The sequence below is a fragment of the Bradysia coprophila genome, unplaced genomic scaffold (genome assembly GCF_014529535.1).
Source record: "Bradysia coprophila strain Holo2 unplaced genomic scaffold, BU_Bcop_v1 contig_297, whole genome shotgun sequence".
NCBI lineage: Eukaryota > Metazoa > Arthropoda > Insecta > Diptera > Sciaridae > Bradysia > Bradysia coprophila.
In genome coordinates this window covers 6,547,653-6,562,599 of record NW_023503555.1, presented here as the reverse complement: position 1 = coordinate 6,562,599, position 14,947 = coordinate 6,547,653, and the positions used below count along the sequence as shown (strand labels likewise).

At 38.1% G+C, this 14,947-nt stretch overlaps 2 protein-coding genes across 5 annotated transcripts; one reads left to right on the top strand and one right to left on the bottom strand.

The window, feature by feature from the left end:
- Positions 1 to 2,417: 2,417 nt before the first annotated feature.
- LOC119079152 (esterase E4-like) lies at positions 2,418 to 7,792 on the bottom strand. Of its 4 annotated transcripts, none has more exons than XM_037186966.1 (5): positions 7,526 to 7,791; positions 6,668 to 7,465; positions 3,050 to 3,342; positions 2,773 to 2,988; positions 2,418 to 2,716 (listed from the first exon to the last, which is right to left on the bottom strand). In XM_037186966.1, the coding sequence occupies exons 1-5, from the start codon at positions 7,742 to 7,744 to the stop codon at positions 2,536 to 2,538; spliced, it is 1,707 nt and encodes a 568-aa protein (XP_037042861.1). In that variant the 5' UTR covers positions 7,745 to 7,791; the 3' UTR covers positions 2,418 to 2,535. The 4 variants fall into 4 exon arrangements, with proteins under 4 accessions (XP_037042861.1, XP_037042860.1, XP_037042859.1 ...); XM_037186965.1 differs by lacking the exon at positions 6,668 to 7,465 and adding an exon at positions 3,409 to 4,209 and having other exon boundaries at positions 7,526 to 7,790; XM_037186964.1 differs by lacking the exons at positions 6,668 to 7,465; positions 7,526 to 7,791 and adding exons at positions 3,409 to 4,209; positions 4,270 to 4,573.
- A 3,776-nt stretch (positions 7,793 to 11,568) lies between these two features.
- LOC119078505 (NADH dehydrogenase [ubiquinone] 1 subunit C2) lies at positions 11,569 to 12,296 on the top strand. The gene is made up of 3 exons (XM_037186064.1): positions 11,569 to 11,810; positions 11,937 to 12,080; positions 12,143 to 12,296. Exons 1-3 carry the CDS (start codon positions 11,648 to 11,650, stop codon positions 12,190 to 12,192), a joined length of 357 nt encoding a protein of 118 aa, XP_037041959.1. The 5' UTR covers positions 11,569 to 11,647; the 3' UTR covers positions 12,193 to 12,296.
- The last annotated feature ends 2,651 nt before the right edge of the window (positions 12,297 to 14,947 follow it).

The following is a 14,947-nucleotide window of genomic DNA, read 5'->3' as shown; positions in this document are numbered from 1 at the left end:
AACCGTTACTTTCCTTCTCGACCGTTTACTTTCCCTACCGACCGATTCATATGATAGCTCACCAATACACTCTCGCGTATACAGAAAAAACTTTATTTTCCTGGATTGGTATTGACAAGACTTATCATTTGCCGTGTCATTTCCATTTCCGTCGTTTATTTTGCCATAGAAATCACCAAAAGACCTTAAATCACTTTGGTGGCTCTAACTCACGAAGGGCCGACCCGAATATGCCCATCTTCGAACTTTGCCTCACTATTTCGACGACAATTAAAAAAATTTACTTTATATCACATTTTCGTTTTCAACAGATTCTACATAATTTCTAGATCCACAGATTTGACAGTCTTGATATTGAATGGTTTTTTGGTTTGTATCCCAGTAAACTGGTCGTTACATGTGTGTGACAAAAATTTCGACTGGGAAAAAATTCAAATATTTCATTCAATATAACAGCTGTCAGAGTCTGTGGGACTAGAAATATCAGATCCTACATAAAACAAAAATGTGATATTAACTAATTTTTGATAGCTGTATCTTCCGTGGTTTCAAAACGAAAATGAAAATAAAACATGAAGAGATTAACTTGAAGCGGAGTCAGGGTCAGCCAAGTATTCCTCAACGCAACAGTACTAATTACTCAATCGAAAATCCAGTATTCAATTTTATTCCAAAAATTCCATTGGCCTGCAGGCCTGTCCCAAAAATTCCACAATGTCTACTCACTCTATTTATGATCTCATTGTGCAGTGCTCTTCATTTATTTTTGTGAACGCAGTCGATTATTGATGCTATCCGTTCATTAAAGAGATCTTTGTTCGAATCGACTATGCTATTAGAGTGAGAGTCCAGCCCACATGTAATATCAAACCATCAGAAGACCACGGTTTTAAAACTATGCCCATAGACCGTAACAGATTCAAATTGGTGTCGAAGGAGCCAACGGAAATGACCAATGAAATTCTAAAATTAAATTTTCACTGAAAATTCAATTTTAGAGCGATTGCCAAAGTCACCTTCGCCTTGTTTTGACAATATTAAATTCTTGTGCGCAATGCTACTAGCAGCCATTGTGATAATTGAATTTTAATTGGACTTATCCGAGGACCAATTATACCTAGACGCCTACAAGTGGGTAACGAGTAATTTCGCGCCGCGCGAGATTACACATATTATAGTGGAATTTCGCGCCCATACATTTTTCAATGGCTAACTTGATTTAGAGAATTTTTACGAGTACCTGGCGATAAATTGGCGGTAGATTCAGTTGAGTATCAGGCACATAAATTTTGGAGATGCGAATTTTATTCTAACACCCTAGAGCTTTGTATCAGGGATACCGGTATCCTTAGAAAGTGTGGATTTTCCTTTTACAAAACGTTAGGATACCGGTATCCCAACTGAGATACACGTATTTTGTATCAAGGATACCGGTATCCCGACATAGAAAGTGTGGATTTTCCTTTTACAAAACGTTAGGATACCGGTAAACCAACTGAGACACACGTATTTTGTATCAACACGACAGAGTAAAGTTAACCAGGCAGGAGCGCTTGTTTGACTAGGGACCTGAAATATCTAGTAGCCCTTGATATTTTGCGAATAAAATTTTTCAATTTATGTCAGTGTTCATTTGAGTTCATTTTCATCCCATGTATTAGGTCCCTTATTTGACGTTTCGAAAATGAACCGCTCCTGCCTGGTTTATTTTACTCTGCCGTGGTATCAAGGATACCGGTATCCCGACATAGAAAGTGTGGATTTTCCTTTTACAAAACGTTAGGATACCGGTATCCCAACTGAGATACACGTATTATGTATCAAGGATACCGGTATCCCGACATAGAACATGTGGATTTTCCTTTTACAAAACGTTAGGATGCCGGTATCCCAACTGAGATACACATATTTTGCATCAAGGATACCGGTATCCTTAGTCAGAAAAAGTGGATTTTCCTTTTACAAAATGTTAGGATGCCTGCATCGCAACTGAGACGTTACGAGATTCCTACCAGCAAGAAATTCCTTATGGGCGCGAAATTACACTAATAAAGTAGGAATTTCGCGTGGCGTGAAATTACTACTAGCCTACAAGTGTTAGTGAAAAGGTCTACGTAAAATTGTACGAAATGTGTATCTTAAACTAACTGGTGTCTGGACCTTTTTTTTTCGTACAAAATACCAGTCTATGTATGATTAGTCTAAGGAATCCTAATAATCAATGGGCAGCATAATAATAACCACCGGGAGAAGTAGAAGTAGAATTGAAATAAAAAGAAACAATTGTTCGTAAGGATGGCACAGATATTAAAAACCGTACGCCTTCTTAATGGACCTCCAGGGAATATGTTAACAAAATCGGAAAAGATTTGACGAACGCCCCCTAGTATATACCAGTGACGGACAAACACAGCTCACTTTGAAGCTGTGATAACATCAGATAATTTTATTAAGAAATTGATCGGAGCATTGTACATTATCGAACAACATTTTTAGTGTATTGTGGGAATAAAAAGCAAGTGTCCCAAATGGTCATCACAACCATTCCACATCGAAAACTTCCGGATGTTTTGCGAAGAATTCATCCCAAAACTGAATAGACTGTCTACGTGGACTAACGCCGGGTACTAATCGATCAGCTTCGATCCTAACGTAATTGATGACATCACCTTCGATTGGCCTAACAGCAGCCGGCTTATCATTTGGTGTTGGATTTCTGTTAGGTGATCAGTGATCAGTTGAGCTCTTCATGCGAGTCTTCTGTAGACTTACCCTGATTTAACGAAATTCAATACGAATGTTCTCAAAAACTTAATGAATCGTGCTTCAGGTGAATCCAGGCGCAGACCGTCGTAGAGATTCTCTGGTGCCCATATTTTGGTATTGAACAGGTAAAGCATATCTTCCACATGGGTGGCACCTTTAAATCCTAATGCTGTAGCGTTTGCGTAGTCTCGAAAAGCATTAAGTCCGAGAACGGTTGCAAATCTTCGATTGTAAGAAAAATTAAAATTTTAGAACGACTGGTCGGATGGTCTTTACAACTTACTCGTAGTAATATGTTCGTCCAGTTGATCGTCTAGCTTGAGCTTTAATGATTTGATCGATTCCATAGATAAAGAAAACATCGTCCATCAGCCTAATATACTCGGTCAGATGGTCTTTGTCGATGGACTGATTACCGAAATAAAAATTTCGAATTTCCTCTTTGTACACTCGATATTTATCCGAATCAAAGCTGTAATTCAGACCAATCAACGGTAGTTGCAGTTCAAAATGTTCGTCGAAAGGTTTGAGTGAATCCGGATTGTTGAGATCTTCATATTGCATACCAATAGTTTCCTAACGAAAGATAATGCCCTCAAGTTCATTAAAGATTCTTTCATGCTATTGATAAATACTACCGACCGATTCACTAAAGCCAAACATTATGTCAACATCGCTTGGCTCTTCTCGATAATATCTCCCCGGGGATTTTGTAAGAAAACCATTTTCCCACTCTTGATTTTCTATGACCGCAGACCATGTTGTCTTGATTGACTTCTCACGTTTGTCAGGCGGTGAATATGCTGATTTCAGAAATTGTTCCCTGTCAGCAGTATTGAGCCATTCAATGATCTCATCCACACTTGCGTTTGGCTTTTCCATCCATTCACGGACAATTTTGGTGTGATTTTTACTAGTGAATGCCCATGGATTCATTGCAGACCCGCTACCGCCAATTGCTCGCCGGAATAGTCCACGAGATGCTGGTGATAAAATGTGAAAATTAACTGATTCACTACCGGAACTATGACCGTGCAGTGTGATCATATTTCGATCACCGCCGAAGTGGTGAATGTTATCGTTGACCCATTTCAAAGCCAAAAGTTGGTCTTTAAATCCTGCATTACCGGGATAGTCAGGTGTACCCAATGACATGAAACCGAATGGACCTAGTCGGTAATTGATAGTCACAAAAATCACATCCTCCTCAAGCAGAAATCCCGGGCCTTGCACAATAGATCCACCATATACGAGCCCTCCGCCATGAATATAGAAAATCACCGGCAATTTTTCGGTGGGATTGACATTCGGCGTGAAAATATTTAACGTTAGACAATCTTCTTCTCCAGTCAGAAGGGTGGTGTCGGGTATTATTTGTAAACATGAATGTCCATATTCGGTCGCATTCAAGACACCCGGCCATGAATCGACTTTTTGTGGTGCCTATTCCAAACGGATTTTCTTACTTTATCAAAGTTTTCGAAAGTGTGCCCAACAAATTACCTTAAATTTCAATGGGCCAACTGTTGGTTTGGCGTATGGAATTCCTTTGAATGCATAATATTGCCGCTTTTCCAACAATGTAAACTCCGTGTAACCTCTCACTTCACCACTTTCAGTTTTCACTGTAACGTACTGTTGATCTGACTGTGTATCATCACTTAACACTGTCGTTGCGAACGTTAATACAGTTATCGCCACAAAATATTTTCGCGATAGCATTTTGCTCTCTTGACTGACGAAGTACGAATGCAAGAAGACAATGCAGTGTATCGGCTTTTTAAACACATTCTTAGCAGTCGAACGGGAATTTCCTGGGTCATTTCAAAAGAAATAATTTAAACATTGATCTCATATTAATATTCCATCTTTTGATTCGATTTGCATTCAATCCAAAACTGAACTAGTCAACGTATGGAGATGTTTTTGTTTATATGGAATGAATTGAATTCTAATAACAATCAAGAAATATAGTGAGACGGCTAGAGTTGGGTTTTTTTATTAGACATACTGCGTAAATTACTATACGGGAAATTCCTTATCGGTCAGACGATCTTTATCGACGAAATCATGAGTCATACTGATTTTAATAGAATGATGAACTACCTCATTCGCTGGGAGAGCATTACCTTGAGAAGAGTGATGCTTCTCAGACATCTTGTTGTTTTTAGTGTTATGCAAATAGTAACGTTATAATAGTTTATTGACACATTGGTCCGATATGAATAGCTAAGAAGTGACTATTCGCATAATGTGCGAATAACCAAAGTATTATAAAGTGAATATTAGCACAACTGGCGAATAAGCCTTTTCTTCACTATTCGCGCATTCTAAAGAAACATCCTTTTGTTGAAGGAACTCCTACTTGTGACATTTTTCAAAGGAAAATTTGTATTTTGTAGAGCTAAACATCTTCCCAATAGAATTTGTATCAGGATAAAATCAGTAGAATTGACCGAAATATCTTCATAATACAGCTTGTATAAGGACGAAGTCATTAGGATCGAACCAAACACCTTATTTATACGTTGCATCAAAAGGGAACGAAAGAGATCCGCCCAAACATTTTGCGAATGACCACAGTATTATAAAGTCACTATTCGCACAATGTGCGAATAGCATTCTAGCTATTTTTACGTTAAGACACAGTCATTTGTTGAAGAAAGTGACGATGAAGATCAACGTCGTCGAGCTCTAGAGGGAAATCAAATGATATTTGGAAACTAAAGCTCAAATGTACTAGATTTTTGTGAATATTATCATCAATTGCGCAGCATAATAATGACCACCGAAGCAGAAGTTGAAGTGGAATCGAAAATAATTAAAAACAATTGGACGTAGGGATCTAAAAAAAAACCGTATGAAAAAGGAGGATTTCCTTCTAACTAGTCCTCCAGGGAAACTATTTGTGTTATCTAAACCGGGTAAGATTTGACCAATGCCCCTACCACATCCCAAGTAGCTGTGGTAACATCAGATAATTTTATTAAAGAAATTGATCGGAGCATTTTACAGACATCATCGAGCAGCATTTTTAGTCTACTGCATCCCAAATGGTCATCACAACCATTCCACATCGAAAACGTCTGGGTGTTTTGCGAAGAATTCATCCCAAAACTGTATAGACTGTCTCCGTGGACTAACGCCGGGTACTAATCGATCAGCTTCTATCCTAACGTAATTGATGACATCACCTCCGATTGGCCTAACTGCAGCCGGTTTATCATTTGGTGTTGGATTTCTGTTAGATGAACAGTGATCAGTTGAGCTTATCATGCGAGTCTTCTATAGGCTTACCCTGATTTAACGAAATTCAATACGAATGTTCTCAAAAACCTAATGAATCGTGCTTCAGGCGAATCCAAACGAAGTCCGTCATAGAGAGTTTCTGGTGCCCATATTTTGGTATTAAACAGGTAAAGCATATCTTCTACATGGGTGGCACCTGAAAATCCTAATGCTGTAGCGTTTGTGTAGTCTCGAAAAGCATTTAGTCCGAGAACGGTTGCAAATCTTAGATTTTAGGAAAAATTAGAATTTGAGAGCTGTTGTTCGGGTGGTCGTTACAACTAACTCATAGTAATATGTTCGTCCAGTCGATCGTCTAGCTTGAGCTTTAATAGTTTGATCGATTCCATAGACAAATAACACATCATCCATGAGCCTATAAGATTCGGCAAGATGGTCTTTGTCGATGGGGTGATCGCCGAAATAGAATTTTCGAATTTCCTCTACGTACACTCGGTACTTATCAGAATCGAAAGTATAATTCAGTCCAATCAGTGGTAGTTGTACTTCGAAAGGTTTGAGTGAATCTTCATATTGCACACCAATAGTTTCCTATCGAAAGAGAATGTCCTCATGTTCATTAAAGATTCTTTGATGCATAAATACTACCAACCAATACACTGTAGCCAAACATTATGTCAACATCGCTGGGCTCTTCTCGATAGTATCTCCCCGGGGATTTTGTGAGAAAAGTATTTTCCCATTCTTCATTTTCTATGACCGCAGTCCATGTTGCCATTAGTGACCTCTTGGGTGTGTCAGCCGGTGAATATGTTGCTTTCAGAAACTGTTCCCTGTCGGCAGTGTTGAGCCATTTGATGATTTCATCTAGACTTGCGTTTGGCTTTTCCATCCATTCAAGGACAATTTTGGTGTGGTTTTGACTAGTGAATGCCCACGGATTCAGTGCAGACCCGCTACCACCAATTGCTCGCCGGAATAGTCCACGAGATGCTGGTGATAAAACATGAAGATTGACTGAATGACTACCGGAACTATGACCGTGCAGTGTGATCACATTTCGATCACCACCGAAGTGGTGAATGTTATCGTTGACCCATTTCAAAGCCAAAAGTTGGTCTTTAAATCCTGCATTACCGGGATAGTCAGGTGTACCCAATGACATGAAACCGAATGGACCTAATCGGTAATTGATAGTCACAAAAACCACATCCTCCTCAAGCAGAAATCCCGGTCCTTGCACATTGGATCCGCCATTTATGAGCCCTCCGCCATGAATATAGAAAATCACTGGCAATTTTTCGGTGGGATTGACATTCGGCGTGAAAATATTTAACGTTAGACAATCTTCTTCTCCAGTCAGAGTGTTGTTATCGGATATTTGTAAACATGAATGTCCATATTCGGTCGCATTCAAGACACCCGTCCATGAATCGACTTTTTGTGGTGCCTATGTCAAGCGGATTTTCTTGCTTTATCAAAGTTGTTCAAAGTATGTCCAACAAATTACCTTAAATCTCAATGGGCCAACTGTTGGCTTGGCGTATGGAATTCCTTTGAATGCATAATATTGCCGTTTTTCCAGCAATGTAAACTCCGTACAACCTCTCACTTCACCACTTTCAGTTTTCACTGTAACGTACTGTTGATCTGACTGTGTATCATCACTTAACACTGTCGTTGCGAACGCTAATACAGTTATCGCCACAAAACATTTCCGCGATAACATTTTGCTCTCTTGACCGACGAACAACAAATGGATGAAGACAATGCAGTGTATCGGCTTTTTAAACACATTCTTAGCAATCGAACGGGAATTGACTGGGTCATTTTAAAAGATATAATTCATACCGAGGGGGAAACTGCTCCGGAAAGTCACAAAACACAAAGTCATACGAAAAGTCAAAAACTCACAATAATTTCGTGCGCAAGTAGGAAAAGTCAAGGCTGTAAAGTTTGGGGAGGTCACACAGGAGACGAGAATATCACAGTAGATGAATTTTTGTATGAAATCCTCCATTTTATCGTCAACTTTGGTGTGTCACGCGCGTATCTGACCTCCCCAATGTTTATATCCTTGGGAAAAGTCACAGTCGTGAACTGTAACTCTAAAATATTTTAAAATCCACGTCGAAGGAGCAGTCTACAGTTTTTGAAAAGTAAAATAAGACATATTTTCTGCTTTGAGAGTTGTTGTGAATATTATTTTACAAGAAATGTTTCAACTTTAGAAGAGTAATATGGAGGCTGACGTCTGCGGTGTTAGAACACACTTCTGCATGTAAAAAATAACTTCAAGCATAGCAATGCTCCTAGCATGTTCATTGTTCATGAAATGAGCAGAACTGTGCTTCAAGTCATGCCTTTATAAAAAACAACTTAAAATACATATTTCTTATATCATCTGTATCTGTTATCGGCAGAGACAACAAAAATGTACAATGCGCTCTAGTGATTTAATCTTTTAGTGCAAAGCGTATGTTATAACAAATGCAGTAAAAAAATGCATATCAAACAATTGACGGTCATTTTCTACTTAGATACAAGATAATTATGTGGAAACTTGTTTGGATGAGTTGAAAGTTTGTGGCAGTTACAGTTACGAGTTAGAATTATGATTCATTACATAATGAAGGCTACCATTTGAAACAAACCTTCAAACGGTTTACAGACCGAAAAGCAAGAACGTTGAGGTTGTTTGAGAGAAGCAAGTTAATGTTTACTATCACTGACAAAATTATTAAATTTGGTGTCAAAAAAGTGACTGCACCAGTGCCCCAAGTCTTCTTCAAATACAATGAAGATAATAATGTGCGACGTACTTACCAAAAGCTGTTGTCAATGCCTCATCTGAACATGTCCCTTTCATCTTTTACTCAACCTTAGATTAGGTCACCAACGAATTTCTAACATTCAACATTTCATATGCTTCATATGTATTTCATGAGCAACTGCGAGCAGCGACTGTGCATATGGTATTATATGTTATGGTCACTAACCCCACTAACCTAACTTTTTTTTACAGAACTCAGAACTTTCAACAAAGCACTCGTGAAATTAATTCTTTAAATTATGATAATTATGACAAAATGATATGATCTCTCGAAAATAACACATTGACTTTTGATATTGAGCGATGCTTGTTGAGCGTTGGTTTTTAGGAAACAAAATTCACAGACTGCATGCCACATAGTAATCACATTTTCTAATTAAATCACTTAACACAGTTATAATTTAGACCGATTCATCAATTTTAAATTGAAAAAAAAAAGTTTCACAACCGACGTTTGCATAATCTACGTATTCATTTACATAAACACTGACGTTACGAATCAACAGAAATTAAAGATAATAGATGGCGCCATCCGAGGCAACATCTATAATAGTGAGGAACCACGTGCAGAGCATTGGAAGTATAGTGTTCCATTTCGGATATAGTTCACTTTTATGCCGTGGGACGCGTGGGACATTATCATACAAAAAATGAGTTACGTGTTCACTTTCGGTATTTTTTATATGACGATGCCGTGGGACAAACTTGAACCATCTCCGAAATGGAACACTCTATAAGACAGGTATGTACATAGATGCAGTTTATAATTATTTTTTCTAATCAATATAGATCAAGTTTCTGTGCGATCACAGGCCAAGGTTTGTGTGCTAACTAACTAACAGCAAACTTCGCATGACTGCGCAATATTTGAATATTTGAATATTTGTCCTAGGGCCGCCACCGAGTTCTGAGGCCGAAACAGCTCTCTGTCCGATAGCCAAGCTATCAAATTTCACGGAAGAGTTTTTTAACTCTGTTAAGAGATTTGCTTTTCTGGCGAGCTTTATTTATGGCAAGCCTTGTTTGATTTTATTTCAAATTTTTAGGCATTTCAGGTATAAAATAAGAAAGAAAAGGAATCGGGTAAACCCTCAACATTCTTCATATGAGAATGTTGAGTGAATTGAAAGTATTTAGTCTGAGGTCGAAACAGCAATTCTATCTCAAGATTCACTTAACATGGGAGCGAAGAGAATCGATTTCTCTGTTTGTTTTAATGTTTTTTCTGATGTTCACTTAGCGATTTATCTGTAGGTATTTCAGCTGGGGGTAATTTCAGTAATCCAAAACGTCCTGGTTAACGACGCAACGTTTGATGTACACAGGATCTTCAATCAACAATAAAGACTAAAGCAATTTAGTTTTAATGTCTCGGATGATGCCCAAATTAAAGTTTGAAAAGGAGTTTTTGATGATTTGTCCTCGTCCCCGAGAGCTATGTATGTATTCTCAGCCCGTTGCCAAATTGTAACGCTAAAAACCCCTCTGAATTTGTTTTCAGTTTCGCTACATTTTAGGTTGAATTTCTCAGGAATTTAAAATTTATTGCGATTTTGTGAGGTTGGTTGTAATTTAGTTAGCACACTAAATAGTCAAAGTGAACAAGGTATCTGTCATTGGTTTCGCAAACTGAAGAGATCTAGATAAATTGTGAGTGCGTTGAAGATAAGTAAGTCGGTCATACCTGTTCTATACTTTCATTAATAGCTTAGTCGATAACGCAAAGCGTTTACAAGTAATCAACTGCAATGTTACTCAAAAATCCGAGGTATATGGCGGAGATAATGACATCTATAACCAAATCAGATGTGCAGTGGCACGAAAGTTCGCTATAAACGCCACTCTCCCTTTGTTTACAATCACAAAATTGCTTAGAATGCTTGATTCACAATATGGCATTTTGTAAAAAGAAAATATCACTTTGTGACTCATGCAGGTCACTTTGAATTCATCTACACCGACTTAATCAAACGACAATAGTGTTAAAAGCAAAGTATATAAAGTGTTTATATACTTTGCCTTCTATCTCGCCACAGTCGTACCAACTTATCATTTCTCTGATATATGATCTTCAAGGTCGTTTGAAATACCATTCACGTCAAGAAATGCGATTCACGTTAAAAAAAATCTCATAAAAATGAATTAATGAATTAACGAAACATTTAACGATAGTGAGGTTATGTCTGAAAATACTGTCTCTTGAAGATGATCTATTGGTTTCGATGGGTGATACGTCAAAATTTAACTGAATCCGATGGGTGATACTCTTTTTGACATTCTCTTTAAACCCTAAAAATCTCTCTTATCAGACATGAGAGTACATTACAATATTATATAAAGAACGAGGTAAAGAAGGAGAAATGAATGATATCGTCTATCCCTCATAGGTTGACGAATTTACCATTTTGCTTCATTTAAAGTCATAATTTGAATTTCAACTGGTTGAAAGTGCAAGGTAAAATGGTTTGCAATCCTTTCATTGTAAAACTAGAGATCTGTGTTCAAGGTTTATAAGCGTCCCTCAGAGAATCGGAGGTGACATTTTCCATATTCTATTTGACTTTCATTTTGAGTTTCTTTTTGTGCTTTCAAAATCGTTTTTTTAGATAAATTTCAAATTGCTCACCTTCAACGAAACGGTCGCCATCTACCATATACATCACAAACTAATTTGTTGAACTGAAAATTTCATCATACCGAATGGTTGTGACATTAGCTAAATGTCAACATTGACAGTTCTCGCAGTCCGTACATCTATTTTTTCCTCGTAACATCGGATATCAAAATAAAGCATTCAAAATGCCTATGCAAATGCCATCAAATTGGGACGAGCTGTTCGATGGTGAAGCGACTCGACCCAAAACATTTCTCCATGATATCTATTTACCGGCCATGGGCGCTGCTATTGGCTTTGGTATGATGTGTTTCGCCAATTTCGGAACTAGACGTCCACTATTATCAGGTTCGTATGGTGTGACGTAACTTTTTCAATTTAAAAACATACCGAAAAGGTACCTGGATGTGCGCACTGTGATACCGGCACCACACAAAAACGGCATTGAACTGACAGAAAACAATTGAATTTCAGGCATCCAGAAACACTTTCTCACCGCTGGAGTGTTCGCTCTTGGTACGAGAACCATAGATGTTTGGAGAAGGGACTACTATGCCGAAAGAGATGCAAGCTACCGCCACTACATTTCATTGCATCCGGAGGACTTTCCAATGCCGGGTAAGAATTGTTTATCAATCGATGCCTTTTTCGATAAAGTTCAATGGAAATTTGTCCAACAGAGCGCAAGAAGTTTGCCGAAGTACTCGAAGAATGGGTACCGGTTCGATAAAATGGGGGTGCCTCATTTCCATCTAGTGTTTTCTTAAAAATATTTGCAATTAACATGAACCTGTAGTTGAGTGTAAATAAATTGCGGATCAGTTCAACTACCAACACCAATCGCTTTTCATTTGGATGCATTGACTGGTAAGTGTAGGGTAGCCATCTGAAATGAACTTTGCGGATCGACTTTCATCCTGCAACTGGACACAAAAAATTCATTTTTCCTATCGATCGGTTGTCGGGTCTGATTAGAAATTGTGCTTCGCGATGGTCAGGGAGGTCCAAGGTAGCAATGGAATTGAAATAGTCGAAATTGCAAATCAGAAAACTTCGTTCGCTAGTTGATGGTAGGAATACTTCTCTGCAATGCACGCTTTTCGGTGTAAAGCACTTGCGAGAACAAGGTCTTTCGAAGGCGATCAAAAGCGGGAAATTTTTATGGCTATTTTGCTCACGGGAAGAAAGTGGAATTTTCCACCAGTGCTCATGCACTGCGTTGTTCTTTGCTGTGTTTAGACCCGTACGAAGTACTGGGGTCTTATAGGTTTACGCATACGTTTGTAACACGTCGAATTGGACTCCCTGAGTAAGGGGAAACCTATTGTGGTTGTCTAGAGATGCCAAATCCGCGAAAAAAAAAATGTCCGTCTGTCCGTCTGTCTGTCTGCACGATAACTTGAGTAAAACGCATCCGATTTTGAAAATTCCTTTTTTCCCGTTTGGTAATGTCAAAAGACAGGCTAAGTTCGAAGATGAGTGATTTTGGATCGACCCCTCCCGAGCTGTGGCCCAATAAGTGCTTTACGGTTTTTCGAAGATATCTCCGGACATTTAAACGGTAAACTTGTAAGTGATACGTCAAATAAAAGGTATTTACAATACCGATCGAAAAAAAAAAAGTTTATGGAAATCGGATGACCGACTCGTGAGTTAGACCCCTTGGTGTGAAACAGGCACAGGGCGGCAAGCAGTTTTTGCTTGTAGGTCGGCCACATTTGAACATATTTCGTCTGTTTTAGCTTTATTAGATAGGTATTGACCGTACCAATCAGGGAAAATGAAAATATGTTCTCCGGAGCGTGAGCTAGGTCTCTTGGAGTGAGCTCTTATCTGGCTACTCGGAAGTACAGTGAACGTGGTGTATTTTGACAATATCTCGAGTAAATTTTGACCGAATTTCATGAATTTTTTTTTGTTTGAAAGGTATTAACGAATGTAAAGCGTCGGTACTATTTCCGGTCTCCTAACAAAATGGCTGCCGGCGGCCATATTGGATTTTAGTAAAATAGAAATATCTTGGGAAAAATGATACTTAGAGAGTTTCTGTTAACATGGAAATAATTTGTTATGTGTGTGGGGTTTCAGGGATTCCATATACGGACATCTATAAATACCTATATACAGCTATATTGAGCTATATACAGGCATATAGAGCTATATAATAGCATATATTTATCTGTGAAATGTTTATTTATAGTGAAATATAGTTAAATATAGCGGTATATAGCTGTTTAAATAGGAATTTATGAAATTTGTCTTCGTACGGGGCTGTCTATATTGCCTCCGGCAATTTAGTTGTATATGATAACAAGGCAAAGAGTGGATAATGTAAGTGATTTTAAAGGGAGAATAGTTTTTCAGCAGAGAAGAAAATGAAGTAAGAGAAATGAAGAGTTTCACATTAAAGGCTTTTGATACGAATAGGTGTTTCGTACGGGTCGGCGTTAGCTATGTTTTTAGTGATGCCGTTGTGACATTTCCTCTTCTTAGAACCGAATATGCTTATTGAAACAGACTAAGTGATGGAACCAAGTTTTTTGTATGAAAGAAACAGTTCCTGTCATAGCATCAAGTTAAGCATTTCACATACCACTGTGTGTTACCTAGGACATTTCAGTGTGGTCCCTTGTTCCTCTTGTATAAACGAAGAGTCGTACGTGTGAACTGATTCTCGTCAAGTTTTCGGTTGTGACCCGAAATCATGAGAACGACTATTTATCTAAGTCAGTCTCGGTGGTCCATCTGGCGGTTTGGAAACTATAACGAGTTAAAGTTCTCCGCATTTTACCTTTCCTATATAATCTAAGAGATAATATGCATGGCTTCCTCTTATGACATGTACAAAGTTATTCTACGACGAATTCTCATTCCTAATCTTTGAACACAAATGTTCTATTCTGTGAATCAAAGTTCTCAAGACCCACAGTTTAGTGAGATTCGAATAACATAGCTGCTTCAGACTTTACAGAAGAAACCGAGATCGAATGACACAAAACACTCCTATCAACATTTTTGTACTTTTACTTATTACTCTAGTGGAGTGATCCTTTCTAACAATCATAGGACTAACAAGCGAAATTATTGCACAAACATTTACCTTTAGCAATAAATCGATTGACTGTTTCATCAACTGTAGCTGCAGACTATCTACCTAAAAATAAAATTTACAAAATTCTCAAGTGAATTGACCCTATTTCAAGTTACGTTTCCGTACAGGGTCCCTAATTTCAATCATGGATGAATCTCACTGGAAAATGACATAATTTTTCGTACCAAAGTGACGTCATTTTCCAGTGAGATTCATAGAAATTAGGGACTCAGAACGTTACAACTACTAGCATCATCGTTCATTATCTCGACTCCTTCTATCTGGTGGATAGGAAATAAGCAAAATCGCATGGGATTGTCAAAGAGTGAAAGCTTTATGGTCACCTCATACTTGAACTATCCACTATAAACTGGTTCATGAATCTTGAAATTTA